Consider the following 27,503-nt stretch of genomic DNA (forward strand, 5'->3'; position numbering starts at 1 on the left):
TTTTTTTTTTTTTTTTTTTCCCCTCCCTCTTCTTCCGCGACGGTGGTGAGAGCATCCGAGTTGGTCGAGGGGGGGCGGCCGGTGGGAGGAGGCAGAGAGACCGCAGCTGCCACACCGCACTGCCTCTTTTGACAGGCGCGAGAGGAGCGAAGCAAGCTCGCCGCTCATGTCTACGGTAAGAAGCCGTTTCTTTTTGGTGTTTGTCTTTTTGAATCGCAAAGGGCGGGTTGAGTGTCGACTTCGGGCCCGTGTGGGACCGAGGAGGACCCGCGGAGCATCTTGGCTTTTTGTCGGCTGCGTGGTGGCACCCACGCTCCTCGGCGGACAAATATATTTCGTTAAAAAGCATCAACATGATATTTCTGCACAATCGGCGTCGTTTTGTTGCTTTAAGCTGGTGGGGTGGTTACTTCGGAGGGCCTGGGGAGAGGGGGCGGATGCGGAGCCGCCCGTAGCCGTCTTTGGTCGCTGGGCGGCGGGCGACGGGAGAGGCAGTGAGCCGCCGATTAGCTCGCAGCCGTTAGCCCGAGCATACCGGAAGCGAGGACGGCAGCTTTCAAAATGAGACATGTAAAGTGACATTTTAACAAGACACCATCGTTTCAAATTATATGATTTATTATTCTTGCGATTTACGTCCTCAGTCGGAGCCCATTTTTAACTGAAACTTAGTTAGCCAGCTAGCTAGTGGTAGCCATTTCCTGACGTGTCGAAGTCGCACTCCCACTTTGAAAAGCTGCTGTGACCGTAATTCATATTTTGGCTGCAGGTACGACACGAAATAATGACATAATGGGAATAATGCACCGAATAATGCAGGCGAAGTGTTCCTGTTTGTTTGTTTTCACAATTTGCTCTTGTACGCTTGTTCAGTGACCAAACCGGAAGTTGGCCTTGTATACCACATCTGCTTTGACGAATGTGTTTGAATGGGATTATTTCGCTTAAAGTCAACCAGAATGTATAATGTGACGCTTCTGCTGTTTATATGATTATGTGACGTTTTTGCTCTGCGTGTCATGACTTAACTTTACTTGGATGTTTTTTGTTGTTGTTGTTTTTAAAGTTTTTTTAAGGACACTTGCATTATAAGTAGTAATACTAAGGGGAAACTAAGCGCAGAATTTCCCCCAATGGGCAGTTTCCCAGGGGTTCACCTTGCATCGCCTCCCCGCCGCACCCTCCCACAATGTGTGCTTTTAATAACCAGAGATGACGGGCGCTGCACGGGTGGCACGACATTGAACCCCGACGTAGAAGGGCGTGGCGTCAATGGCGTGTCACCAGGCGGTGATGGAGAGGCCTGATGGGACCAATGAGCGTCACTCACTGGCTGTCACCCAGTCCTCCATGCTGTACATGAACCTTAGCTTGAACCATGCTGATGCAAAGACGTAGCACGTGAAGTCACGTTTGTACCCAAAAATGGGCGTTTAAAAACTTGCCGGCAGCGGGATGATGAGACGTCGGCGAGTCTGCGTGAGTGTTTAGCCGTAAGCTGTGGCCGACACCAGCTCTCGTGCACTTTGTTGTTTGATTGTATTCTGTGAAAATGTCTGGGATAATATTTTTGCAGAAGACAACAAAGATCAGCGACCGTGACGTCCTTTTTAAGAAATGAAACGTCAAATTCGCCTTCGAGACCTCTCGGCCGCGGCGGGCAAGTGTGGATTTCTCGGTCCGGGCCGGGCGGCAGATCGAATTCCAGAAGCGCAGACACGATGTCTGCCATGTTGTTCACAGGAAACACTTTCTGGCGTCAACTTTCAGATATTTTCATAATTGGGAATGGACATTTGACTTACTAGGAGGTGCGGCAGGAGTTTGCTTTCAAAGACGTATATTTTAGTGAGAATTTCTTTATTTTATTATTACTGTTGCTCGATTGCTGTTTTTATTTCAATATTTGTTTTATGTTCGATATTTAATATGTGCAGCACATGTTAAATTGGCAAATCAAAAATTGAAAGAGGAAAACGTGTTGTAATTCAACACTATTTTATTTAATTTTTTTACATATTTAAATGTAGCCTCAGATTTAAAAAGACACTTTTATATTATTATTTTTTTTTAAATCAGCCTAAAATTTAAATACGTAAAATCTGGATTTTTCTTTTGGACATGTGAGGCTTCCGCCCAAAAGCAATGAAATTTATCGACTTGCTGGTGTCGTGTTCTTCTTCTTTAGACCACAAACCGGTTGACGGCGCCTCTGTTGGTCACAGCCGGGTAGCGCGCTCCATTTAGCCTCCGATGCCTCATAGCTAATTCCATCCCTCAGTAAACGCGGTCAGGTTTTCGTCTTTACATGCACGTCATGCTGGCTCCTGTCAGCTTGTGTTAGCATTTGTTGGACTATTTTAAAGCGGCTTGTTCTCTCCCCGCTCCGTTGTACGAGCGACTTCCCTTCAATCTCGCCGCCGCCAGCTTTCAAGCGTACTAACGCGATTGTGCCAGCGTTCTATCGCCCGCCCCCCTCCGCCGCCACTCTCGCCGGCTTTTGTCCGTCCGTAATGCTCTCAGCCCGAGTGCATCTGTCGAGCTCGGCCGTCCCCCGCGCACGCACGGCCCCGCCGGGTTCAGCTGCTAATGGAGGGCCGCGGGCATCGACGCAGTCGTCCGAAAAGTACTTGAAAATTCCACTCAAGTGCAGTACGTTGCACCACTCGCGGTAGCGTAGCATCCATCCGGCATTTGAGGCGTTTAAGCCAGACACTTGTGGACACTGCAGGAACGTTTCCCTTGTCAGGTGCTAATCCGCGGCCAGTTTATGCTGCCCACCCACAACCGCCCCCAACCGGGTCCTCACATCCACTGGGAATGTGCTTTGAGAGGGTCAGACAGTCTGGACTTTTATTTAGATGTGTGCAAGTTTCAGCGGAGGATAACTCAAACAAAGCCTTTCGAAGACGTGCTGTACTTTAATACAGCAGGCGGCAAGGAAGCAAGCGAGCAAACACAGCGTTGTTTGGTTCTGCGGGCCGCGTTCAGCTCAGGGGGATTTGGTTTCCTCCTCGAGCGTTCGGGCCGACCTGCCGGGAATCTGCGAGACGGCGGATCCCGTGTACCAAACGAGACTTGACAAACGTGCCGATGTCAGTTCGGCCTTGGAGAAATGTCACGCCGCCGCTGCCAGAAAATGCTTCCGGCCTGGTCGGCGGCCAGGCTCGGGATGTATCCTCGCTGCCAGAGAACTTCTCACCCACCGGGGATGTTTGGGGAAACTCTCCCAGGGTCCACACGACCACCATCCGTCAATCGCGGTTGAGATCTTGATTGACTGAGATCAAAACAGGGACAGCAGATTGAGGAACATGAACCGGGGAACATTCACGACAATGACTCAAAAGATTTGGACATTATTTAAGAGGCTTTGTGTCTAATCTGGAAAAAAATCACTTCTGTCTGTCAACCCTCTGTTCGTCGAGTGTGACGGAACAACTCGTGATGCAGCAAAAAAACTCGCAATAAAGTAGGACTTTGTCCTTTTTAAGAAATCTGCTGTTAAACGTTGACGTTATTAACTTTAACTTGTAGTTGGATCGCGCAGGAGGTGCCCGCAGTCTGAAATGAACCGGCAGCCGCCCGGTTTATCGTATCAGGTTGGCCCAAATAATGGCGCACGCTCCATTCCACTCCGCCGTCGAGCGGGATATGATCTAATTAAATTGCGGGGCGGGGCCGGATTGCTTTGCGTGTCGCCGGGAGAGGCGCAGCTGGGTCCGCCGTTATCCATATTTGCATCGGAAGAGGCGGCGAGCTCCACGAGTTGAACGGGCGCCGCGCTCGTTGAAAACCGGTCGTAAAGCTGAGTCAAAACAGTCACTGGTGGGAATTTTGGATCGTGCTTCCCGATGGGAATTGTTTTGGGATTATCATTTGGAAGTGTTCCTATGCTCTCCCGCTTGCAGGATCCGTGTGAAGGTCGGGACCCCGTCGGGGAGCAAGCAGACGTCCGGACCGGACCGCCGGACGTCACCCCCGTGGTGTCTGTCGCCGAATATTACGCCGGCAAGAACGTGCTCATCACGGGGGCCACCGGCTTCATGGGCAAAGTTCTGGTGGAGAAGCTGCTCCGGTGCTGCCCGGAGGTGCGGGCGCTCTTCCTGCTGGTGCGACCCAAAGCCGGCCAGTCCATGCAGCAGCGGGTCGACGACATGATGAAGTGCAAGGTGAGGTTGAGAAGTTGAGCCCGCCGTCGTTCCAAAAATACTCTCCGCGACTTGACGCTGGCCGAATGGAAAAGTTGACGGATCGCAATCCTGGCGACGACTGGTAAAACTGGTGTCGGGACTTTGGACACCTTTGGAGTCAACTCCTTTACTTCTTTAAGTCTGTTTTATGTTGTGCAGGTTTAAAAAGGTTATGATCCACTTTTGACAAACAAGGAAGTAGCTGTTCTCAAATGTAGAGACTTTCTAAAAGGAAAGAGTTGTCAGAAGAGAAATACTCCCAAGTACAAATAGCTGAAAAATGTGTTTAAAGTACAGTCGTACGGATACATATTTACGTCCCAGCACTGTTTGAGTTAAATCCTCATTCAAAACGCGATAGTGATGCAAAACATACAGTTGATGCCACAAGAAGTTGTCGTACGTAGCTGGGGAAGATGAGCGTCCAAATTGGTCAGGGGGGAAAAAATAAAAAATAAATTGACGCGTCACCTCTAATCAGCAACTGTTGCCGGAGTGATTGTGCGATGTTGTGGGGGCACAAGGACGGCCGGGTGGTGAGGCAGTCGAGGAGTGGGCGGGGGCGGCAAAGCGTGACTCATCGAAGCCCAGGAACGACGTCGCGCAAGGTGGGCCCGCGGCCTCAAACTGTCACACAACTGCACTTTCATGTCTATTTTTACCATTGTCGTTCTTTTGCCAAGAGGAGACCAAACGTGCGTTAACCTGACGTCCTTCCATTTCCACGCTCGAGCATCAAGTGCCAGATGAGGGAGCGGGCGCTCTCTAGTCGCCCTTTCATCCCTTCTTACACCTGTTGCTAGGTAACCGCTGCATATCCCGTGCCGCGGTGCCTTCCCGAGGATCGGGATCCCATTGTGCGTTGGCGCACCGCTCTCGGGCCCTCGCCGGGTCCTCCCGTCGGGCGCTTTACGGCAGAGGCGTCCGGCACACTGGCTCTCTTCTCTTTGCTTTGCAGAATGCCTTTTTTTTTTTTTTTTAAACCTCCCACGGCACACCGGCGGGCCCTGCGCTCCCTGCGGTGGTGGGCGAGGTGCAATCCCGCAGGACGGGTTCACATGGGAGGAGCGTGAACAGCAGTCGGAAACAATGCACTAATCATTTCTCGTCTTAAAGCAAAAAAAGGTTTGAGAAGCGCATCTGTAGAGTTTCACTTTCTGCACATGAGGTGGAAGTATTCCAGCTTCCTCTCTGCCGCAGATCATCTTCGCGCTCCGTCTTTATCGAGTGTTTCCTGCCGCCGCGGAACATTATGTATTCCCGAAGAGGTCGGCGGCCATTGAATAATGCATTTGGCTGCGCCAGCGGCGTGACAAGATCACAACAAGGAGATTCACTGGAGATACAAGCCATGTTACACGCCCTTAAAAGCTTCACAAGCGGATGTCTGTGCTGCCGAGCAGCACCTGATGCGGATCCTGTTGCATGTGACGAGGCGGTAGTTCCTCCCTGGAGAGACGGTCAAAGGGGAACCGGGCGTAATAATGTGTGATTCTGTGTAATAATGAGGTCGCAAATTATCTCCAGTTTCTGGAACAGATTGGCACGCTGTGTGTCGCCGGTGGAGTTATTACGGTTAAGAAACCATTGTTCCCGCTTTTGGCATCTGGATGAGAACCACGGCCTATCAGGCTCAGGTTATTTCAGGGAAATTGTTAAGATGACTTCAACACCTCGGAGTCGTGTGACCGCCACGACGACCTCCTCTGTATGAGATCAGTGTGAAACGTTAAGCTGGAATGCGATGCCACCGGCATTTCGAGAAACTCCACATCTCGGGTATTTCCGACTCTGCCTCTGGGTTAAAAGAGAGTGGTACGTCCAAGGACCAGCTAAAGCCTATTGTCCCATCTCGATTTTTTTCACGATTGCTCCCGTCTGACACGCTCGGTCGCCGCGAGCCGTTTCTTTGGCTCCGTCGACCGACCGCTCGCTCGGGCGGGGCTAGGCCGCCGACAGGTCGAAGGACAAAGGAAGAAAAAAAGCCGTGAGAGGAAAAACCCGTTCTGCGCACTCGCCTCGTAACTCGGCAGGGCTGTCAAGGGGGTTGACCTTTGAGCGCTCGGATTGTCACAATCAAACATATTTGACTGGGAGATGTTGACTTAACCCCGAACGCCTTCGGCACTTCATGAGGATGACGGGAGAATGATGCCACACCAACGTTCCGTCCTCTCTGAGTTTGATCGATCGGGGGCAAATGGAAAGGAGAGGTAGGAGTGACCACGAGAAATCTACGTGGACTTCCCGAAGACGACTCTGGACACCGGGAACGTCTTCAATGGCGACTCGGGTTGCCCGGCTGCAACGAGATCGCCGTGAGTGTCTGGCCGCTTCCAGACCTCTTCACTAGAGATTTATGGCTCTGGTGGCCGTTAAAAAATAAATGTCCGGTACAAACGGTTCTTCTCCAGAAATGTCTTTCTGCATTGACCTTGTTGGAGGGCAAAGTGAGTGAGCACGAGACTGCAGGGGTTACTGTGTGGCGCTATTGTTTGTCAGTGACTGGCACCAAAGAGCTCGTTGACAATCCCACAGCGTCGCCCGTTTGCACAAAAGCCGCCGTTGAAGCTGCGCTGTCGTCCCCCTCGGCCCGACCTCGATGACCTTGCCATCATCTTTGCGGACGACTCCCCCGCCACTGAGGAAGTTGAGCAGCGGAAGACGTAGACAGACTTTGACAAGTCGCGGTCTCTGATAAGACTGAAATCAGTTGCCGGGCAGCTTTGGTGTGCGCCCGAAACCCACTTGAGTCGGGAGTCCTTTTGACTTGGGTTTTCGGTTTTAACTACAGGTTTTTTTTGAGTTACAAGCCGTCGCTTGTCCATTGCCCCTAAGGAATTGCGGATGTAGCAGTGTTGCTGAGGAACCGCAGAGCCAAGCGAATCACAACAGTGTCTGCTCCGGCATTCCTGCGTTTTTGTCAACATTTTTAGCCCCTCTCACGACACAGCCGCCCCGCCTCCTCGGTGCCAGCTGCTGGCTGGCAGGGCCGTAACGTTAGCATTGCATAACGCTTAGTGCAGAAAACGCGCGCACCCCTCCCCCCCCACCACCACTGCCACTCGTTTCCAGGCGATGGCCTTACTGCGGCGCACGAACGCAAACAGCTGTCGGAGTCGGCATCTGCTCCCGTCAGCGGGGAGGGGGCATTTCATAACCATCCCTCTTCTTCGCCTTCTCCATCTGCTGCTGCAGCATCCGACTGCTACCCGTCGCCCTCGTCAACCCACGCTGCCCGCTCTGTGTTCACAAAAGAATAGAACTCTTTATCAGGCAGGGGCGGGCTTGTGTGCACGCAGGGTTCACTTAATCCCTCGCCGCGTGTCGGAATGCCGCCCCGCAGTCAGCCGCTGGCAGAAGCGTAAACGGGTCGACACGCCGGAAGTCATCCGCACGCTTTGCCGGGGGGATCCGGTTCGGACGGGGAGGTAAATGCCGATCGGTAGCATTAGCCGCTGTTGATTACGAAATGTACGAAACCCCTCAAAAAGCCCCGTCCTGTGGTGACGCACGTTGACAAAAGAGGCTGACTCACCTGTGCGAGCACTGCGTTTTCATCGGGAAACACGCCGCTGACGATCGTCCGCCGCACGCCTCCCTCCGAACGCTGACTCAGCTCGGCAATGCCCGTTAGACGCGATCAGGATAAAGGCAGCGGAGGCTCGGGGCTCAACTTGGTCACGTTGAAAAGCGCAAGGCCTCTGCGACCGAATGAGCAAAGTCCAGCAGAATGACTCTTCATGAGAAATATGAGCAAGTGAAGTGCGACGGTCGAAAGTTACAGGAATACAGCCCCAACTTTGGTGAGCTTTCCTGCAGCCGTTGTATTTCTGCTGTAATAGTTGCAATTGACTTTAATGAAGTGAGCCATCATTTCCAGCCTGCAGAACCTGGCTCCGTTAAATTTCCCCCGATTCCATTTACAATGAATTTGACCGTTTTTTGGGACTGAAAATGGTCGTATTTGACTCTGTCCCCTCTCGCAGGTCTTCGACCGCGTGCGGGAGGACGACCCGGGCTTCCACCGGAAGATCGTACCCGTCAGCAGCGAGCTGACGCAGCCGGGCCTCGCCATCAGCCCCGAGGACGCCGACAAGCTGGCCGCCTGCGTCAACATCGTCTTCCACTGCGCCGCCACCATCCGCTTCGACGAGTCGCTCAAGTAAATATTTGATGTCATTGGGGTTGGGTGGTACGGGCAAAAATGAAGTAGTTGATATGAGAGGAAGTGCGAATCGTTTTCTAGTAGAAAGTGTGCCCACCTGAGCGCCACTTCCCGTTCTCCCTTTTGCCAGACACGCCGTGCAGCTCAACGTGATCGCCACGCAGAAGCTCCTCGGCCTGGCCCAGCGCATGCGCCACCTGGAAGCCTTCATCCACATCTCCACCGCCTATGCAAACTGCAACCGCAAGCACATCGACGAGGTCATCTACCCGCCGCCCGTCGAGCCCCGCAAGCTCATCGAGTCCCTCGAGTGAGTGAGTGGGCTGTTTTCGGAAAATGAGCCCTGACAGGTTGCTCTTGCTTCGAAAAACTATTTGGTGGATTTCTTAACATTTCATTTGGTCCTTTTAAAGGTGCCACATTTAATTTTCCGGCAATATTAATTGTGGAATTGTTTTTATTCGATTTTTTTTTTTTTAGTCTGTTGTGTGGATGTATTTTATTTTCATTTATTTTACAAAGAAACATTTATGGCCGTATTTTTGGGGGGTTATATTTTATTTTGATTCTGAAGGTGAGATTTGATTTAGTGTGATTTTCCTTTTTTTGCATATCATTTTACTTAATTTTTAGGTTGGATTTTTTTATTTTTTGTCTTGTTCATTTTGTGAAATTAATTTTATTTTAATGTATTCATTTTAAAGGTGACTATTTTAATTTGTGAGGGTTTTTTGTATATAATGAAACTTTATTTGTATGTCTTATCTATTCTAAAGTGTTTTAGTTTTTTTTCCCACGTGTAAATACGTATTTGGCAGCTTGTAATGATTCTCTTCCCACGTGTCCTTCGGCTTTCAGGTGGCTGGACGACAGCATCGTGCAGGACATCACGCCGCGCCTCATCGGCGATCGGCCCAACACGTACACGTACACCAAAGCGCTGGCCGAGTGCGTGGTGGAACAGAAGCAGGACAAGCTAAATATCGGCATCATCCGGCCGTCCATCGTGGGGGCCAGCTGGCAGGAGCCCTTCCCGGTGAGCCCTTCGCGTGACCCCTCCTCCGCTTTGCGCGGTGTGGATATCGATCTCGTAATCCCGCGCGGCTGCCCGGCAGCTTTTATCGTAAGTGGGCGAGGATTACGGCTCTAATTGCTTCACATGTGGGCCAGAAAGCAGGCGAGGGAAAGTTCACACTTAAGCTGCTTTCATCTGTCCAAGACATCTTCAGCGGTCGTCGCCAAGGCTTTCCCGGCTGTCTGCCGGCGGGATTACACTTCCGAGACGATCTTCTCAGAACTTTGACGAGAGAAAAAGCAAGTTTTCTTACACTTTTGTCACCCAGGTCTAGACCGAGCCGCTTTCGATATTGTTGAGGAAATGGTTGACGCCAGCCGATTTTTTTAATTTTCCTTTTTCCATGTCAATCTAATCTGCTCAAGGCTTCCATAATCAGTGGTGCTGGCCCTTGTAACATAAACTACAACAGCAATGGGACTGTTTCTTTTCCCAATCCGTTTTCAAATTCGTCCTCACAAGGCCAGAGCGCTGGCCCCCGACGACGTCAGCATTTTTCTCTCCTCTGATTGGTTGGTCGGTCAGAGCGAAACTTGGCACAGCCAAGTTCGACTAGCAAAACTGTTGCAAACTGCATTGCTTTAATACAATTAATAATCAGCTTCCAATTAATTGAATAATGTACTTTGTCATGTAATTAGATAAATACTGATTCTGAACTGCTCCAGATCACATGGCGCAGATGCTTTGCCGTTTGATCGTACTGATGCTTTCTATAATGAAGTCAAATTCCATCGACAAATCATCCGTTTTTGAACATAAACCTCCGTCAGTGTGGACATAAAAAGTAAGGGAGATAAAAATAATACTTGTCGTCGTCGGTCATCTTGCGCGAGCGTCGGCCTCGCATCTTTTCCCGTCGCGCACGTTATTCAACTCGACGCAAGCCAGGCTCCTCGTTGGGCGTTCTTGGTGCATTTTTAATGCGGTCTAATTGACAATCACGGCGGCTGTTTCCCCCGCCGCAGGAAGTAACACGATACCGCCGTAACACAAGCGCACGCACACATGCGTGTCTCTGCCGTCGTTAATTGAACTCCTGATCTCTCCTCAGGGCTGGATCGACAACTTCAACGGACCGAGCGGCGTCTTTATTGCCGTAAGTAAGCCTCCCTTGAACACACCACATGCGCGCGCGCACGTGACCGTTTTGTCGTGTGCGTTTGTGTGCATGTCAGGCCGGCAAAGGAATCCTGCGCACCATGTGGGCCAACAACGACGCCGTGGCCGACCTGATCCCCGTGGACGTGGTCATCAACCTCACGCTGGCAGCGGGCTGGTACACGGCCGTGCACAAGTCAGTTGGTCCGCGATGCGTTTAAAGACCCGTTCAAAGTGTAGAAAATGACGCTAACCGCCTTTCCCACACTTTTCCCGAAGACCTAAAACGGCTCTGGTGTACAACTGCACGACCGGCGGCATCAACCCGTTCCACTGGGGCGAGATAGGTAGGTCCCGTCAAGTTGAGCTGCGTTGTATTTTTAGCTCTCCAAAATGCCCCAGCTGGCTTTGGGAATTGTGGCAGAAGCAGAAGCAGAAGTCATTTTGTGATCCAATTGTACTTAATTTGTCCGAAAAGTCGTCATGACTTACGAGTCATGTTTTTTGTTCATCTATCTATGCCAGTGACGTATAGTGACGGGCAGAATAATTAAATGCGCTTCCATTCGACGACAGAAGATACAATGAACCTGCATATCCATTGGTTGCCATTCATACAACAGAATACTTCATAAAAACATACAGCAATGACTTGATTAAATAGAATCAGAATGTAAAGAATTAAACCATTTCTATTCCTCCTTAAGCGAGGTCGTATCTCCAATCAGGAAGAGGCAGTTAGTCGTCTTGTGCCTGACGCAACCGGCGGCCCCCAGCCCCGGACGCCGACTTCTTGTTTTGTCTCAGCAAAGCGATACAATATCTGAGAGAAAGCTTCAGGAACAAGCTGACCTCATTTTTTTATCCTCACACTGCATTTTTTTTGTATTCTTACCTGTAGAAAAAAAAGAGAAAACCTGTAAAACAATGAAGGAATTGGGAGACATTTGATTTTATTTATGTATTACTATTATAATCAAATGTATTTTGTTTTTACAATACACAGCAGGCCGATACAAAAAGGCCCACGTGCCCTACTTTGGACACTAACCAGAGTATTATTGGATGCCATGTCATGAGGCTGTCAGATTAGCAGGTGTGCGGCAGGATATCCGGCTGGCGGCATGTCAGCGGAGGCGCTGGGGTTCACTTTTTTTGCTGCTTCCTGTCAGATTAGCGAGTGCGCTGGAATTGCTCTCAGATGGCCGGTAGCCGGATTAGGCGTCACCATCATCGTTGTCATCACGAGAGAAAGAACAGCTAGCTAGCTAGCGTTGGGGCTATTCTGCGCTCGTCTTCTATTTTGATGTATTTTGTATGCATCTTGGAGGGCCTCAAGCCCGCCGTCCCCTCGCATCTGGCCATCTCCCGATCTGTTGCCATGGTAACAGAGGCCCGGCGTGCCGTGACGTCACGCGGCGCTCCTCCTCGGGCCTCGTTATTCCCGCTGCAGCCGGGACGCGCTCATTGTTTTTTTGCGCCCCTCCTCAGAGCACCACGTGATGTCGTCGTTCAAGAGGAACCCCCTGGAGCAGGCCTTCCGCCGGCCCAAAGTCAACATCACGTCCAACTATCTCATCTACCAGTACTGGATCCTGGTCAGCCACAAGTTCCCCGCCCTGCTCTACGACCTCGTCCTGCGCCTGTCCGGCCAGAAGCCGCAGTAAGACGCCGCCGCCGCCGCCGCGTTCGGACGTACGCTCGCTCACGGCATCGGGGAAAATGGTTCCGATCCCGTCTGTCGTGTTCTCGTGCAGGATGATGCGCATCTTCAATCGGCTCCACAAGGCCATTGGCCTGCTGGAGTACTTCAGCACCCAGGATTGGGAGTGGAACTCGGAGAATATTAGCATGCTGATGGCGCAGCTGAGCCCGGAGGACCGCAAGGTAGTGTTCACGACACAAAAACAAACAAAAACATGCAGAAAGGGAGATATTTTGCTTTCTAGATTATATTTTATGGTCCTTTCCGTGGGCGCTTTAATGACGGATGATATCAGGTCAAAGCTGAACTAAATGTCTTGAAAATTCAGCCACCGAAACTAGTTTCACTTAGCAACATGAATCTTGGTAAACATGCCAGAAAAGACAGAAAATCTACAATTGCAATTTGAAGTGGCCCTTTGGGAATTTTCGATAGCTTCGCCGTGGTCGTCCACTATCAAGCAAACTTTGTTGTTGTTGTTTTTTTTATACCGCCGTCAGACTTTCAACTTTGACGTGCGCCAGCTCAACTGGCCCGAGTACATCGAGAACTACTGCATCGGCACCAAGAAGTACGTTCTGAACGAGGACATGTCCGACATTCCCGCCGCCAGGCAGCACCTGAGGAAGTAAGTTGCTCCAGTGAAGAATGCAGCGGAAAAGGGCGATAAGGAGTGTTGCACTTATATAAGCTGTGGTAATGGTAAACTGAATAGATTTGGTTGGAAATGGTATAGAAACACATTTTTTTGGTGACGTTAACGTGTAGGAGCTAGCTTGAGTCAGTTGCACCCTCTGGTGGTCGCTTCCACTTAGTGAGCTGCCATTTGCTTTCAAATATTTCATCAAATTCTGGGTTCAAGCCAAAATTGATTTAATGATGCTAACCATATATTATAGATTTAAAAAAAAAAATGTATTATAAAATTTGTTGTTGTTAGTTTTGTTTTAATAATAATACATATTGTATGAATGTAACACAATGTGCACCGTTTTGCAGATTGAGGAACATCCGCTACACCTTCAACACGGTGCTGGTGGTCTTCATCTGGAGGGTCTTCATAGCTCGCTCGCAGATGGCGCGCAACATCTGGTACTTTGTGGTCAGCCTGTGTTTCAAGTTCCTGTCCTACTTCCGCGCGTCCAGCACCCTGACCAACTGACGCCGCTTCCTCGGCGGGACTCGTAGGGGACGACGCGGGTGCGCCAGCCATGAGCGTCCACAAAACCCGTCCACCCACAAAGTGTCATTGATTCTTGTTTTCCTTCTCTTAATATATGCAACAGTACGCCTTTTTCCTCGCCGCCGCCATTCTGCATACTTGCCTTCTGCTTCTGTTACTTGAAACTCGACGTCGAGTCGAGGAACTTTTCTTTTGTGGGACATTCGAATCTTGGTGGATATCTGCAGGTCTTCTATATCGCGTACCTACTGCCTTTTTGAAGATGACAACACGGAAAATTTGACTTTTTTTCATCATCCCCCAAAACCGATCTGCCGTCTTTCCTGCTGTTTTGAGCATGTGTCCACACCCCCTTTTTTCTCCTCTTTGTACTGACAATGAGTTTACTACTTTTTCATCTTTGTACACAAAGCTTAGCGCAGGGGACCTCAGCAGCGTATTATATACAAAAGAAAGAGGGGTTCATTTGGTGAGCCCAGCTTTTCCCAAGACAAACACACACAGATTGTTACAAAGTCAGATCTGCTTCCTTAAAGTAGGGAAATATTAGCGTTAAAAAGAAATGAACATAATGTATTGTGCTAATACGTTTCACTAGTTCAATAGGGAAAGGATCAAGGGGAAAAGTCCGATGTCTAAGATTTGAGTCATGTGGAATGACAAGCTTGTGTTTGGTGTGAGAAAAGCAAAGGGGGATGAGTATTCGCCCCTGAGGGACACCATTGTGAATGATTTTGTGTGAGAAAATCGAAGAGGGACTCTTACAAGTCCCTGAAGAACATCTTAATTTTGATTGCTTTTGTGGGAAAATAGCAAAATGGTCTAAAGCCACCGTCAATTTCAATGGTTTTGTGGTAGAAAATCTAAGATTTAAGTATTCATTGCTAAGGGACACCTTCAAAGAATGCTTCTGTATGAGTAAACAAAAGGGGCTAAGTACCAATCCCTGAGTGACACCTTCAGACCCGTTTTTAAACTTAACTGACAAGGTTTAGTTTCAAAACTTGGACAGGACCTACCGCTGTTCTTTTGAGTTATTCCTTTGTACGTGTTCTTAATTTGAAAGATGTGTAAATAGTTATTCTTATAAACTACCAAAAAATCATTTGGGACGTGTTCTAATCATGTCTTACTATACGCAAACAGTGTTGTTGACTCAACGCATAACAGCGACGAGCCATTATGAGTAAGAGAAAGGAAGAGAAAAAGGGACAAAAGCAAAAAATTATGCAACATCTATTTCTGTGTTATGATGTGAGCGCCCTCTTCATTTTCCAAAGAGGATTATGAGCCAAAATGTCGTCGGAGGAGCGCAGAAGGCCAAACTACTGTTAACGACGACTGACTCGAAACATGACCAATGACTTCATCGGACTCCATCAAGATGTCATATTCACCAGCGTCTGTTGTTACATGCTTCATTCAGTGTGAAATAAACCAGACGAGAGTGCGCACACGTGCAGTCCACTTTTGTACCGGCGGACGCGACATTAGGATCACCTGCCTCTGTGTATGTTTCATGTCCATTTTTTGGAATATGTTAAAAAGTCAGTAGACATGCGTGTGTGGTTGTTGACAGACAGTGATTATCTTTGTGAAGTTTTTTTTTTTTTTTTTTTAATCCGCAAATGGTGCAGGTGTACCTAATGAAGTGGCCCATGAGTGTATTAAATTGTTTTTATATTATTTTTCCAAATGGAGATGTTTTCGCTGAGGACAGGTCCTCACCTCAATCTATTTATGCAGTAAGTAAATCAAATTGATAAATTTTTAATTAAATTCGTTTTAAATAAATTAACACCTAGAAACTTTAAATATATAATATATCATGCTTTATATTAGTGAAATAATTAAATGTAGTCTAAAGAACTTTTAGCTCATTAAATTTTAATTGAATTAAATTTGGCCTCCACGTCGTTTTGCAGGTCATTGCATTAAATACACATTTTTTATACATGTTCGCCTGATACAATTTTATTTATCACCGGATTTAAAACTAATTTGAAAGTGTGCGCCATCATAGCGTCATGACGTCACGGGCTTACGTGCAGCATAGCCAGAAGATGGCGCTGCTGTCACGCTGAAACGAAGTCGGTGATTCAATTGAATGCTTGTAAAAGCAAAGTCTCTCTAAATTGTTTGTAATATTAAAAGTGGACTTAGTTGGACTTGTGTTAACATGGCGTTTATCTGTTGTACGGGTTATTTTGAGGCGCTTTTAAAGGAGCTCCAAGGGCTGCTTGCCTCTGCAGGGTTGCAACAGATGGGCGTGTGGGGGCGCAGGAGGATGATGAAACTGAGGGGTGGTCGGCGGTGCCCACTACCCCCCTCCCATTGCTAATCACCGCACAGGCACGTAGGGCATGTCAGCCACGCTCCATGGTGACGTAGCCGGGGGCTTATTTGTCTTTTTATGCATTGTCTGCTGAGTATAAAGTAAACAGAGAGCACTTCGAATCGTTTGACACACGTCAATTTACGCAACAATGAAATTGTAGCAAGTTATCAAAACTGGTATTGTAAATAATTGCCAATCATCAATAATCTTTATGTCGTCACAGGCTGCAGCGGTCGCCTCGTTCGGCCTCGCTTCGGCTGCACTCGGCTCCCTTCGGCAACTTCCGGCCGCCGAACCCCAACCCTCCGCCCCGCAATCGTTCCTGCGTTGTTTGGGGACAGTAGCAAGATGGCGGCGGCCCCGCTGTACTGTGTCTGCCGGCAGCCCTACGACGTGAGCCGGTTTATGATCGAGTGCGACATCTGCAAGGACTGGTTCCACGGCAGGTACGTGTGCTAAGGTGTTCTCCCGCAGCCGAGGCGCGTTTGAGGGGACAAACACGGCGGGTGCGTCCGAAACAGGCGACGGTTCTCCGAGCGGCGCACCGGTGGCTAAGTTAGCTTAGCCTTGGGGGCTTTAAATCGTATATTGACGCGAGTTCGTTGAAGAAAGTGGGCTCGGTTTTCTTTGAAACCGCCTGGATTTGATTTGATTAATTTTCTTTTTGTCGGAATGGGCTACAAGTGACACGACAGTTTGTGTTGTTTGTAATTCCGCACGGAGACAAAAGACAAATAGTTTTATTCTCAAATGCGGGGTCGTCGAGCTTGTTGTCAGTCAAGCTCGGCGTCATCTACAAAGCGCTCCATTCTTGTTGTCCTTTTTTTTTTTTTTTTTTTATTATTTCATGCAAATGGCTCCTGGGTCAGGTTCTTGACTTCCGAACGTATTTACGTTGGCACGCTCCTCGAGCAACTTCCCCTATTGTTAAACGTGGCTCGCGAGGATTCTATTTTGTACCACCATTTTTTTTTTTTTGCCCCCTTTTTCGCGAAAAATCCGGCTCATTATGTTGCGTTTTTGACTCCCCCGTTTGACTTAAAAGGCGACGTTTTGAGAACAAGGACCTTGTTATTGTGGTGGCGCTTTTGATTGACAGCTTGAGAAATTTAAATCCCCTTTTCTGAGGCACATGGCCGAGGGGACCCCTACAGGCCAAAGTTGGAAGTGCATTTGAGAACACACTCAAAAGCAGCACATTTTTGGACTTATTTTTTTGGGTGAATGCTGGATACAGTGGTGCCTTGACTAACTAAAAAAATGTTTTTATGTTTTCAAGGGGGCGTGAACCGTTGAGTGACATCATTAGCAACATGCCCCTTGCCAGTGTTTTCATTTTGTATTTGTGTGTTTGACTGTTTGTGTGACTGTTTAATTGAGCATAATTTATCACATACTTTTAATCGCTTATTCCTTTAAAGAAAATTTGCTCACAACACAAAGCAAAAAAATGCAAACCAGCAGCAATTTGTCATTAGAAAAAGTTTGGACACTTGTAAGTCGAGATTGTATTTTTTTGTTGTTGTTGTTGTGGGAACGCAAAATGTTAAAACATGCTCAAACAAAAATTGTCATGCTCCTTTATTCTGCCACTTTCCCCTTCATGATATTATTTAGCACTAGTCATCCTTTTGTTGGGTGTTTCTCAGCAACTTCTGCTTCCACGCGTATTAGTCACGTCGAGTGGCTGCGACGTTATCAGCGCTTCCAGTGACTCATTGTTACACAACTTTATTGTGCGTGTGTGCGTCCACTATCAAGTTCAGTGGCACACCCCTGTAAAGTTCATCTCAGGCTTGGGGGTCACCCAATCGGGCTGCGTGGCAACGTATCGTGCCCGTTGGCGCGCGCGTGTCACCACGGCAACACTTCAGGAAAACACCAAAGCATTTTCTCAGAAATGACGGAAGCGATTGCGTAATGGCACGGGGTGAGCTGCCAAAATAATCTGGGAGTGGGCCAACACGACGACGGGGCTAATGTTGGCGGACCAAAATTTGACATTTGAAGCTTTTTCCAATGAGGAAAACCTGAAGAATCAAAGAAATTTGGAATGTTGTCCTGTCTAGCCCCATGTGCTGTGGTGTTTAGATATTTTCAAGCTTTCTACATAATACCATTACAAAATATGCATGTGAGGTGCAGGTATTTGTCTACTTTCAGTTGCCATCTTCACGTTTTACTGTAGTATCTGTGAAGCTTGCTTGTTGACCATGGTGGTACACATTGCACTTTATTTTCCTTGTTAAGTGTGAAAGGATCCCAAACTTTGGGCATTTTGTGTCTTTTAAGCACTCTTTCCTCCTGGCTCATCGCCTTTGACACAGAGATTTACCGTCCTTCGCTGTGTTTTGTGGAGAACTTAGCGGGATCTTTGTGTGGAAGTGTTTCCTGGAAGTCCGTTTGCAAGCTGTGGGAATCGTCAGTGGGTCAGGCCTGGATCACACGGGAGCCCCTCCCACTCCCGGGCTGCCGTGGCACGCTAGCTGGCTAATTTAGGCGCCAGGCGGTGACGACGGTACTGAGGCAGCGAGCCAAGTTCACGGCGCGATCCGTCGACATCGCGCCCGGCGTGTGAGCCGCCACTAAAGAAACATGGAGTACCTTTTTAGCGCTGTCGCTAAGCGGACGGACGTTGAACCACTCGGGACCGTCCATTTCCGTGTCAGCCAGGTAGCCGCTGTTAAAAGCCGTGTTCGCGTTCGTTAGCGGGCCTCCCGGTCAGATAAAGCCAGCCAGCGATCCTCCGGCGGGTGCCCCTAATGTGGGCGTAGCGCCTCCCCTGTGCGGCGTGCTTATTTAGCGCTTAAAATAATGGCCGTGGCCGCCTCCGGACTTTTGTGCCCCGCGCAGGACAATGGAACCCTCTCACTGCGCTAGCTAATGAATACGCCACACAGGAAGGAGGCCCCCGATGACAGGAAGTGGACGGAGTCCAAGGCCAGCGCTCATCTGCGCTCGGAAGGAACATTCTGCTTGCCAATCAGACCTCCGCAGAGGCACAACATTTTCAAACATGGCCGTCTGATTAGTTTCATTGATGGTTTTCGGCACGACTTTTTAGGCGATGAGTCGAAAAGTGTAATCAAATTAGTTTTCACGAGCAATAAGACAAATATTCTTAAGATTTTGAGTTTTTGCAGCGTGATATAACTGTGTATAGTAAAAAAAATGTTTCAAAAACATTGTACAAATGCTAAGATTGTCACGTGTGGTAGGTAGCGAGGAAATACTTGCGCCCCCTCACTTCCTCAGCCCGATTTCCCCTCCCGCCGCGGGTGACGCTCGGGAGCCCGCCCCGTCCTTTTTCCCGCCGCCGCAGCCGTGGAAAAGTCAGCCGAGGTCGCTCGCTGGGGCGCGCAGAGGGAGGCTGCGTCGAGCGAGTCACGCTTTCCTCCGAGCGAGCACGTGGTGGAAACATGAGCCGAATACTACAGCCGCGCGCCGCTAACGGCTCCTTCCGAGTCACGTGCTGGGACGGCGGCGGCGGCGGAGGCGGGCGGGGAAGCGCCAGCGCATCTGGCCTCAAGAACACTCCGTCCTCAGCTCGCGCTTCTGCCCGAGTCATTTAGGGACACGTCGTCACGCCCGTGCGCGTCGCAACTGTGAAGAACTCAGGATCGTGGCGCTTCCTGAGCACATAACGCCACCCCCCCCCCTCGTACTTTTCTTTCCTCTTTGCGCTTTCCTGCAAGTACATCAAAGCGCAGCGTCCATCTCGGACCGACTCCGCGTGGCGCAGAGCGACCATCGCCGTCTTAGGGGATATACAAACTAACAACCATTCGCACTCACATTCACACCTACGGGCAATTTAGAGTTGTCAATAAACCTACCGACCGTGTCATTTGACTCTTTATATTGAAACATAATTCTCTCCCGCTCGCTCTTTTGTGTCTTTTGCATCTAACCATCTATCACGTCGGTTTTCAGCTGCGTGCACGTGGAGGAGCACCATGCGGTGGATATCGACGTTTACCACTGTCCCAACTGTGACGTCCTGCACGGACCCTCCCTCAGTGAGTCTCGCCTCTTCTCCTTGTTGTTGTTGTTGTTATAGAAAGAAAGGAAAAAAAGTATATTGCTTCAATGTGACTTTTTTTCCCCCGCCCCCAGTGAAAAGGCGCAAGAATTGGCACCGCCACGATTACACGGAGCCCAACGACAGAGCCAAGCCGGTGCAAGCCGGCACCGCCATGTTTGTCGAGGAGCTGCAGAGCAGGACCTTCCCCAGGTGCGCCGTCGAGACATTTGCAACGATGATTGGGAAAATAAAGCTTTCGAACGTGTTACAATAAGATGGCCAACTCAAAAGAGCCAAAAATCTTAATTCCATTGAAATTATTAATAAAATAAAGCAAAAGCTCCAAATATATAAAAAAAATACAAAATGAAGTCAAAATTAATTAATAAATATACTGTGAAAATGAATGAATATATCAAACCTTAATATGTACCAGATGGGTAATGCAAACCTTAAATAGAAAACAAATGAGACAAAAATGGGCAATAACAGTAGTGCGAGCATAACATCAATAAATTAAATGTAGATTTTTCATCCTCTGTTGCCATTTTATTTGTTACTGACGCCACTGTAAACAATGCGATTTTCCAGCGGCGAGGAGATCGTGATGCGCATGCGCGGCGAGCAGGTGACGCCCAAGTTCCTGGAGCGCTGCGGCTTCCGCCGCCCCATCGCCGTCACCGAGATGGAGGGCCTCGGCCTCCGGCTGCCGCCGCCCGCCTTCGGCGTGCGAGACGTGGAGCAGTACGTGGGTAAGACGCCGCGTCGTCTAGCGAATTCCATTTACGTGCACAGGAAGGAAACGCCAAGCGTGCGTGGCTAACGCGTTTCCGGGACGTCTGGCCTCTGTTTGACCACGCCGCTCGCCGGCTCCTGTTACAGCCCGCCGCCGTGAGGGTCGTTAAGTTCACGACTCCTTCCGAACCCCCACCGCCCGTACTCTGCCGTCTATCGAACGCGAAGCGCAGGTGTTCGGAGCAGACGCTCGGGTGTCCAATTACATTTCGTCCACCGGCTGGTTGTAAGCCTGCGCGATATGGCCTCGCGTTCAATTGAACGCCTTCAACGGTAACGCTTCATATCTTGATATAAACTTAAGTGTACGAGCATTTCTCCACAACATAAGAGGAGGGTTACATTTTTGTATTGTGATTTTCTCCATGCCAAAAAAATATATATTTTAATTTGTTGTCTTTAAAACTCCAAATAGGGAGAAGTCTTTCCAAAACTTGAAATTTTTGTGCTTTTGGTTGGAGCAAGTTATCCCCCCCCCCCCCCCCCCCCCCCCCTTTAATATCAGTATCCATGTCGTGGCTTGAGTCGTTGACGAGCTTTTTAGTGAGGCGCCTGTCTGCACTGACTCTTTTCAGGCACTTTGGTGTTCCAGCTGTTGGCTTTCATCAAACACAGGCCAGCTGGGCTGCACGCGTGTGTGTGTGTGTGTGTGTGTGTGTGTGTGTGTGTGTGTATACATGCAAAGTGCGGTGGGGTCATAAAAGGTCTTTGTTGGCGGGGAAAGTTGAACAAGCAGCTGCAGAACCCTACGTGTCGCCCCGGTGCGATTTGTAGCGGCACAGATGTTGTCCTCCATCTTTTGCCGGCGTTTGTTTAGTCTCGGGGCTTGAAAAATGGCCGCCGCGTGCCACTCACTACGTGGGTTTCGTCCCACTCGTCAATGTCGCAATACCCACTGGCCTATATTCTTTATCTTCTGCAATGGGCGACTGCTATTGCTGCAGCTTCATAGTGGTGTAATGCCTCGCGTTGACCGCAGGTGGCGACAAAGTGATCGACGTGATCGACGTAGCGCGGCAAGCCGACACCAAGATGAAGCTTAGCCAGTTCATCGAGTATTTCACCAGCCCGCAGCGGCCCAAAGTGCTCAACCTCATCAGCCTGGAGTTCTCCGACACTAAGTGAGCGCCGGTCCCGATCCGACCGTTATTCCGATTCAAATGAACGACATTTTGAATCTGTCTCTGGAGGATGTCCGAGCTGGTGGAGGTGCCCGACGTGGCTCAGAAGATGTCCTGGGTGGAGAACTACTGGCCGGACGACTCGTTCTTCCCCAAGCCGTTTGTGCAGAAGTACTGCCTGATGGGCGTCAAGGACAGCTACACCGACTTCCACATCGACTTCGGCGGCACCTCCGTGTGGTACCACGTCCTCTGGGTAAGTGGCACTCGAGTATCGAGACGCGCCGCCTACGGGAAGTGGGGGAAATAACCGTGTGGCGCTCTGGTTTGGGTCAGGGCGAGAAAGTCTTCTACCTGATCAGGCCCACGGCCGCCAACCTGGCGCTGTACGAGGCCTGGAGCTCCTCGCCCAATCAGAGCGAGGTCTTCTTCGGGGACAAAGTGGACAAGTGTTACAAGTGCGTCGTGCCGCAGGGAACCACGCTGCTCATCCCCACAGGTACGCACGCTCCTTTGGCCACGGGGGCCAAATGGAGCTCATACACTGAAAAGAACCAAAAATACTGATTCAACTCCTCTACAGACTCTGAAATGGGATTCAAGTACAAGAGTGAAAACTTGACGTTGCCTCTCTATTTACTTTAGCCTTTTTTTAATTTGTGTCGTCATCGGCTCTCATTAAAAGAAGTACCGAGCCTATTTTGACAAATTGAGGAATCGAAAGTACGGAAGTACGAGGGCGTCCGAAAAAGAATGACTCAAGTTCCGATAACTTGACAAATCTACTGAAGTATTTGCGCTGGTTTGCTTCCCGCTGCTGAAATGAACGAGCCCGTCAATCAAACTGCTAAATTGTCCTCAGCGACTCTTTGCCCGAGAGGTTGGAATGACGCAGGAGGGCGACCGAGTGGGTTCGGACCCGAGCCCCCCTACCCCCGCTCAAATCTGCTTTCTCTCACATAGAGCTGTTAAAAAAAAACCAGTTTATCTCCGTGTGTGTGTGGTGATAAAAGTTGTACCAAGTGGTATTTGTTTGTTTGGATAAGATAATGCCAGGAACCCGTCTGGCCCGTTTTGGCCGGTGCGCGTCACTGGATCAAGTAGCAGTCGTAGTAGCGCGGGTCTTATTCATGTTGACGCTGTGGCGCCCCCCGCAGGCTGGATCCACGCCGTCCTCACCTCTGAGGATTGCATGGCGTTCGGCGGCAACTTCCTGCACAACCTCAACATCGGCATGCAGCTCAGGTTCTTCATCACAACTTTTCAAAATGAAAGTCTGGAAAGTGTTCAGGATTCATGACGCATATTGTTGGCCAGGTGTTACGAAATGGAGCGTCGTCTGAAAACGCCCGACCTCTTCAAGTTTCCTTACTTTGAGGCCATCAGTTGGTATGTGGCCAAGAACCTTCTGGAAACTCTCAAAGGTGAGTTTGAATACTGACAACAAAAAATGCAATTTGATGCTAAAAAGCTCATACACCAAGAAATTCAACTATTTTTTTAAAAATGCTTTTATTGCATTCGTCCACCGTCAGAGCTCCGAGAAGACACCTGTCCACCTCCGACGTACCTAACGGAGGGCGTGAAGGCTCTCATTTGCGCACTCAAGACCTGGTTGAAGAGAGAGGTGTGTTCTAGCCCACCGTGTTCCTTCGTAGTCCGTCGCGTCGCTTGACGTTTCCTGGCTTGATGTCTTCTCAGGTGACTCAGCCCAACAGCGAGGTCCCGGACAACATCAGGCCCAACCATCTCATCAAGGAGCTCACCAAGGAAATACGCCACCTGGAGGTCAGGATTCATAGCGACAGATAATGTGGCACAGGCATATATTCTTTACCCTCTGCGAAGAACAACTAAAATCACTCCAGCTTACGATTTAGAAGCTGTGACCCTTGATGTTTATTTGTGTCTGTGTTATACTGCCCCCAAGTGGCCACAGCACAAGGAGCAGCACAATGTTCAATGAATTAAAGCAAAGTGGGTGGTTACAAAAAAAATAAAAATAATGTACGTTTTAATGAATTATGTCATTAGTGTGTTTTTAAAAAATGCAATATTATAGATTGATATTTTTCCTATTAAAAGCCTTTTTTTTTTTTTTTTTAGTGTTTATGGAACAAATAAAAGTCCATCTCAAGGCACCGCTGTACATTACATGACGGTGTCAGTTTTCAAAGTGCGCCTCCTCGCCCCTCAGGAGGAACCGAGCAGCGGCGGTGGGGTCAAGCCGCTCAAATCTCAGGGAAGCCTCTGCGGAGGATCCAACGGGTGCTCGTCCACTCGCGCCACCCTGGAGCGTCTGTGCCAGGCGCGGCAGGCCAGGCGCGCCGCCCGCCGCCTGCGGGAGCAGCGGCAGGCGCCCAGGACGCCGTCCAACCTGGACATCCTGGAGAGACACACCAGGGAGGTGCTGAGGAGGCTGGAGGTGGGCCCCCTGGAGGAGGTGAGAGAGGAAAACTCTCTTTTCCCACGGTGCCTTTTGGGCGTACCTAACCTGCGGTTTGGACTCCTCAGGATCCGGCGTTCTGCGCCAAAGTTCGCGGGAAGCTCAACAAGGCGTCGACGGCGTCGGCTGCCGCGGCTGCAGAATCTCTGGAGGAGAATCACCTCAGACTCATGCTGGTCAACGGCAGGATCATACGGTCAGAACCGGCCCAGATTCACAATCGCATTCGAGCCTCAACCGGACATCGAGGTTTTCGTTTTGCTTCGTTTCCAGTCATCCTTCCAATAGCTGACGTACACAGGAAGACATTGCACACAACACGTCAAAAATAAAAATAAGTAACAGGCAAATATTTAAATTGGGGGCCAATTGCACTCATAATTGGGGCTAATTTTTTACGCTAAATATCAATATACCCTCCTCTGTCTTTATATCATCCTCAGCTAATAAATTATTATAATTATTTTTTTTTTCTTCATATTTAGGGATATGAGGCGGCCCGTGGTCAAGGCGGAGTGCGAGAGGCACACCGGCGACACCAACAAGAGCGCCGATGTCAAGTGCGACCGGATCAGTCGGGGGCCGCACGACGACGCCCACGCGGGTCAGTCGTACTTACCGTTGAGTCATTATCTCAAATTTATGTCTACCATTTTGTGACTTGACGCGCGTGTGTGCGTGCGTGTGGTGCAGCGGGTGTGCAGAGAGTGAAGAGCGAACTCGGGGAAGAAGCGTCGGGACACTCGTGTGCATCGGACGTGGATTCGGACAGCGACACACCCACACAAGTGCGTAGCCGTCTAATTTGGGCAGGAAGTACAATGGTCGGAGAGGGACATTTTTCCGCTGATTTGTTTTGTGTGTGTAAATGAAGTAAAAGCAAATGTTGCATATCTAATGGATCTATATTCAAAAAGGATAAAAGAGCTGCGAGCTAATTGTTGAATTCAGTGTAATTTGTGCTCGTAGCGCAAAGTGTCACCGCTGTCGTCCTCTTCCGATGACGATTCCGAGGAAGAGGAGCAAAGGCAGAAAGGACACACTATCGAGCTGGACCAGTCTCGGCAGAAACCACTCAAACGGTAAGTAGCCCGGACAAGAAGGACGACCATATTCGGGCGCCACTGCGGGTAAATGACGGCGCGTTCTGGTCCCCCCCGCAGAGAACGTCCTACCTCACCGAGCACGGAAGAAGCCATTCAGGGGATGCTTTCCATGGCCGGCCTGCTGTGCTCCTCCAAGCCGGAGAAGGCGGCCTCGCCCCGGGAGCCCTGGTGGTCGTCCGGACCCGCGGGGCGGCGGAGCCCGACGCCCCGCCGCCAGCAGGGGGACGCCAGCCCCATGGACAGCCAAGGCAACAGCAGCGAGGCCTGGGACAATCAGGGCCTCCCCAGCCCGGAGCACGACTACCAGTACTGTGACCCCGACATGTCGCCGCCCCTGCACCCCTCCAAGAGGCACGCCCCCAACCCCCCGCCCGTCAGCAATCAAGCCACGAAAGGTTTGACAGCAGTTACTCAGTCAATTCATGTTCGCACTAATGGCATTTTGAGTTGAGGCGCTTCGTTTTGGAAAAAGTATTCCGTTGCAATTATAGTACAGTGTAAACCTGAATGACTGGCGGATTTTTGCTACCCGAGGCAAGGCGCCGTCCCGATCCCCAGATGATTTCAATACATTTAAACTTCTTGAAACACACCTTTTAATATTGTAAAAATATCTGAACACACCAAAGAAATGCAGGCATAAACAATATATATTTAAACACCAAAATATACCACTAAACCGTATAATATACATCTGGTAGCTTAATGCTAACACATAATGTGAAACAGCACGAACAGGCTAATGGAAATTAGCATTGATGTTACAGTAAAAGCCTAAAAACAACTGCTACTTTTGACATACACGGAGCAACCTCACATACAACAAGAGTATTCAACATTGTAAACATTTCCTGACTTGATTATTTCTTTGTTCTCAGGCAAGCGTCCCAAAAAAGGAATGGCCACGGCCAAGCAGAGACTGGGCAAGATTTTGAAAATCAACAGACACAGTCGGGTTTTTGTCTGAAAAAACCTTCTCGAGGGGATTGTTTTTATCAATATTTTGACACTTTTTGGAAATAAGACGACATGAGGAGGACAACCGACACTGGGTCATGCACCACTTTACTACAAGCACACTAATCACGAAACAAAATGGAGGACGAGGAAGGGAGCGACGCGGGCATTAAAATGGAGGATGACGATGAGGTTTACCAAACAACTTTTGACGCCAAGTTGTATTTTAAATGTTTTTTATTTTATTTTGGGCAGCAGATTTAAAAAATGGTGCTCATGCTTTTAAGATTCACCAGCAATAAAGAACTCGCAAGGGCAGCAGCTTTTTTTTTGTTTTGTTTTGTTCCTTTTTCATTCTTCTTTTTCTACGAGCTGATCGCTGCCCCGGTTGGTTTGAATAGGAAACTTAAAAAAAAAAAACGACAAGCTCATGGATATTCTGCTTAATTTATTTCTCCTTTTATCTGATTTTTTGAAAAATCTATTTATTAATGAAGAGATAGTTTTATTATATTTTGGAGGTTCTTTCTCTTTGTTTTTCTGTAACTGTGGCGTGTTTGCGTTGGTGTGCTTGTCATGTAGCAGCTGATTTACTAATTATCAATTCTTCTCCCTCTAGCCAGTGTTTTTGGTTGTATTGTTTTCCCTGGGCCATGTGCGACTAGAACGGGTCTTTTTTTTTTTCTTCTTTTTCAATCCTCAATCCACTCGTGCCACTTAGTATTCTGAGCCACTGTGGTGTCGGGAGGTCGCAAGGAGCTGGAAATAGTGCTGATCTTCGCAGTTGTTGACTCTCTCAGGGAATGATGCCATGAACAGAACCTTCGAAAAAGCACCAGCCACGTCACGAATGCAGACGGGGGATGTTCTCACCATTTTCACAATGTTTTTTCTTCCTGCTTCTTTGCCCTCCATCGAAACACTGCTCAGTGTTATTGGAGACATCTGAAAAAGATGCCAAGTAGCTTTAAGCTCTGCTCAGGTTGACGTGCGCATGACCTGCGAGTGACTTTAATCGCTCGCGTTTGTAGTTGTTCACATAGCCACCGCCGCTTTCGTCCCTGTTTGCGGGCCGGGTTTGTTACATCCTTCTTCGATTTTATTTTATTTTTTTCCTCTCTCGGGCATTTGTGTTCATGTGTGTTGATTCCCAAATTGCTTACATTCTGAACAACAAATGATAGAAACACTGGCAAGCTGAGACACTGTTGATGAATATTTGTTTCTGCTTTTCAAAAAAAAAAAAAAAACATTGCGTGTAAATAAAACAAAATGATAAGTGGGAAGGCTC

General features: G+C 49.0%; 2 protein-coding genes across 2 annotated transcripts; both read left to right on the forward strand.

Moving 5' to 3' along the window:
* si:dkey-97m3.1 (fatty acyl-CoA reductase 1) lies at positions 1 to 14,879 on the forward strand. The gene is made up of 12 exons (XM_061761216.1): positions 1 to 175; positions 3,912 to 4,172; positions 8,183 to 8,358; positions 8,492 to 8,671; positions 9,220 to 9,397; positions 10,491 to 10,535; positions 10,615 to 10,733; positions 10,817 to 10,884; positions 12,029 to 12,200; positions 12,295 to 12,424; positions 12,743 to 12,870; positions 13,242 to 14,879. Exons 1-12 carry the CDS (start codon positions 167 to 169, stop codon positions 13,402 to 13,404), a joined length of 1,629 nt encoding a protein of 542 aa, XP_061617200.1. The 5' UTR covers positions 1 to 166; the 3' UTR covers positions 13,405 to 14,879.
* kdm7aa (lysine (K)-specific demethylase 7Aa) lies at positions 14,816 to 27,494 on the forward strand. The gene is made up of 19 exons (XM_061761215.1): positions 14,816 to 14,935; positions 15,987 to 16,209; positions 19,697 to 19,782; positions 19,880 to 19,997; positions 20,379 to 20,539; positions 21,562 to 21,703; positions 21,773 to 21,959; positions 22,040 to 22,202; positions 22,861 to 22,948; positions 23,021 to 23,127; positions 23,239 to 23,330; positions 23,405 to 23,491; positions 23,901 to 24,146; positions 24,218 to 24,345; positions 24,635 to 24,753; positions 24,843 to 24,937; positions 25,119 to 25,231; positions 25,313 to 25,650; positions 26,134 to 27,494. Exons 2-19 carry the CDS (start codon positions 16,112 to 16,114, stop codon positions 26,220 to 26,222), a joined length of 2,457 nt encoding a protein of 818 aa, XP_061617199.1. The 5' UTR covers positions 14,816 to 14,935; positions 15,987 to 16,111; the 3' UTR covers positions 26,223 to 27,494.
* The last annotated feature ends 9 nt before the right edge of the window (positions 27,495 to 27,503 follow it).

This window comes from Phyllopteryx taeniolatus, chromosome 22 (assembly GCF_024500385.1).
Source record: "Phyllopteryx taeniolatus isolate TA_2022b chromosome 22, UOR_Ptae_1.2, whole genome shotgun sequence".
NCBI classification, from domain to species: Eukaryota; Metazoa; Chordata; class Actinopteri; order Syngnathiformes; family Syngnathidae; genus Phyllopteryx; species Phyllopteryx taeniolatus.

What these genes read in the sequence shown, in the direction of transcription:
- si:dkey-97m3.1 (XM_061761216.1), top strand. An exon ending in CGCTTCGACGAGTCGCTCAA is followed by an intron (nt 8,359 to 8,491) that starts GTAAATATTTGA and finishes CCCTTTTGCCAG; the next exon opens with ACACGCCGTGCAGCTCAACG. An exon ending in CTGTCCGGCCAGAAGCCGCA is followed by an intron (nt 12,201 to 12,294) that starts GTAAGACGCCGC and finishes GTTCTCGTGCAG; the next exon opens with GATGATGCGCATCTTCAATC.
- kdm7aa (XM_061761215.1), top strand. Translation starts at nt 16,112, where the DNA reads ATGGCGGCGGCCCCGCTGTACTGTGTCTGCCGGCAGCCCTACGACGTG. An exon ending in CAGAGCAGGACCTTCCCCAG is followed by an intron (nt 19,998 to 20,378) that starts GTGCGCCGTCGA and finishes GCGATTTTCCAG; the next exon opens with CGGCGAGGAGATCGTGATGC. An exon ending in AGGTGGGCCCCCTGGAGGAG is followed by an intron (nt 24,147 to 24,217) that starts GTGAGAGAGGAA and finishes TGGACTCCTCAG; the next exon opens with GATCCGGCGTTCTGCGCCAA.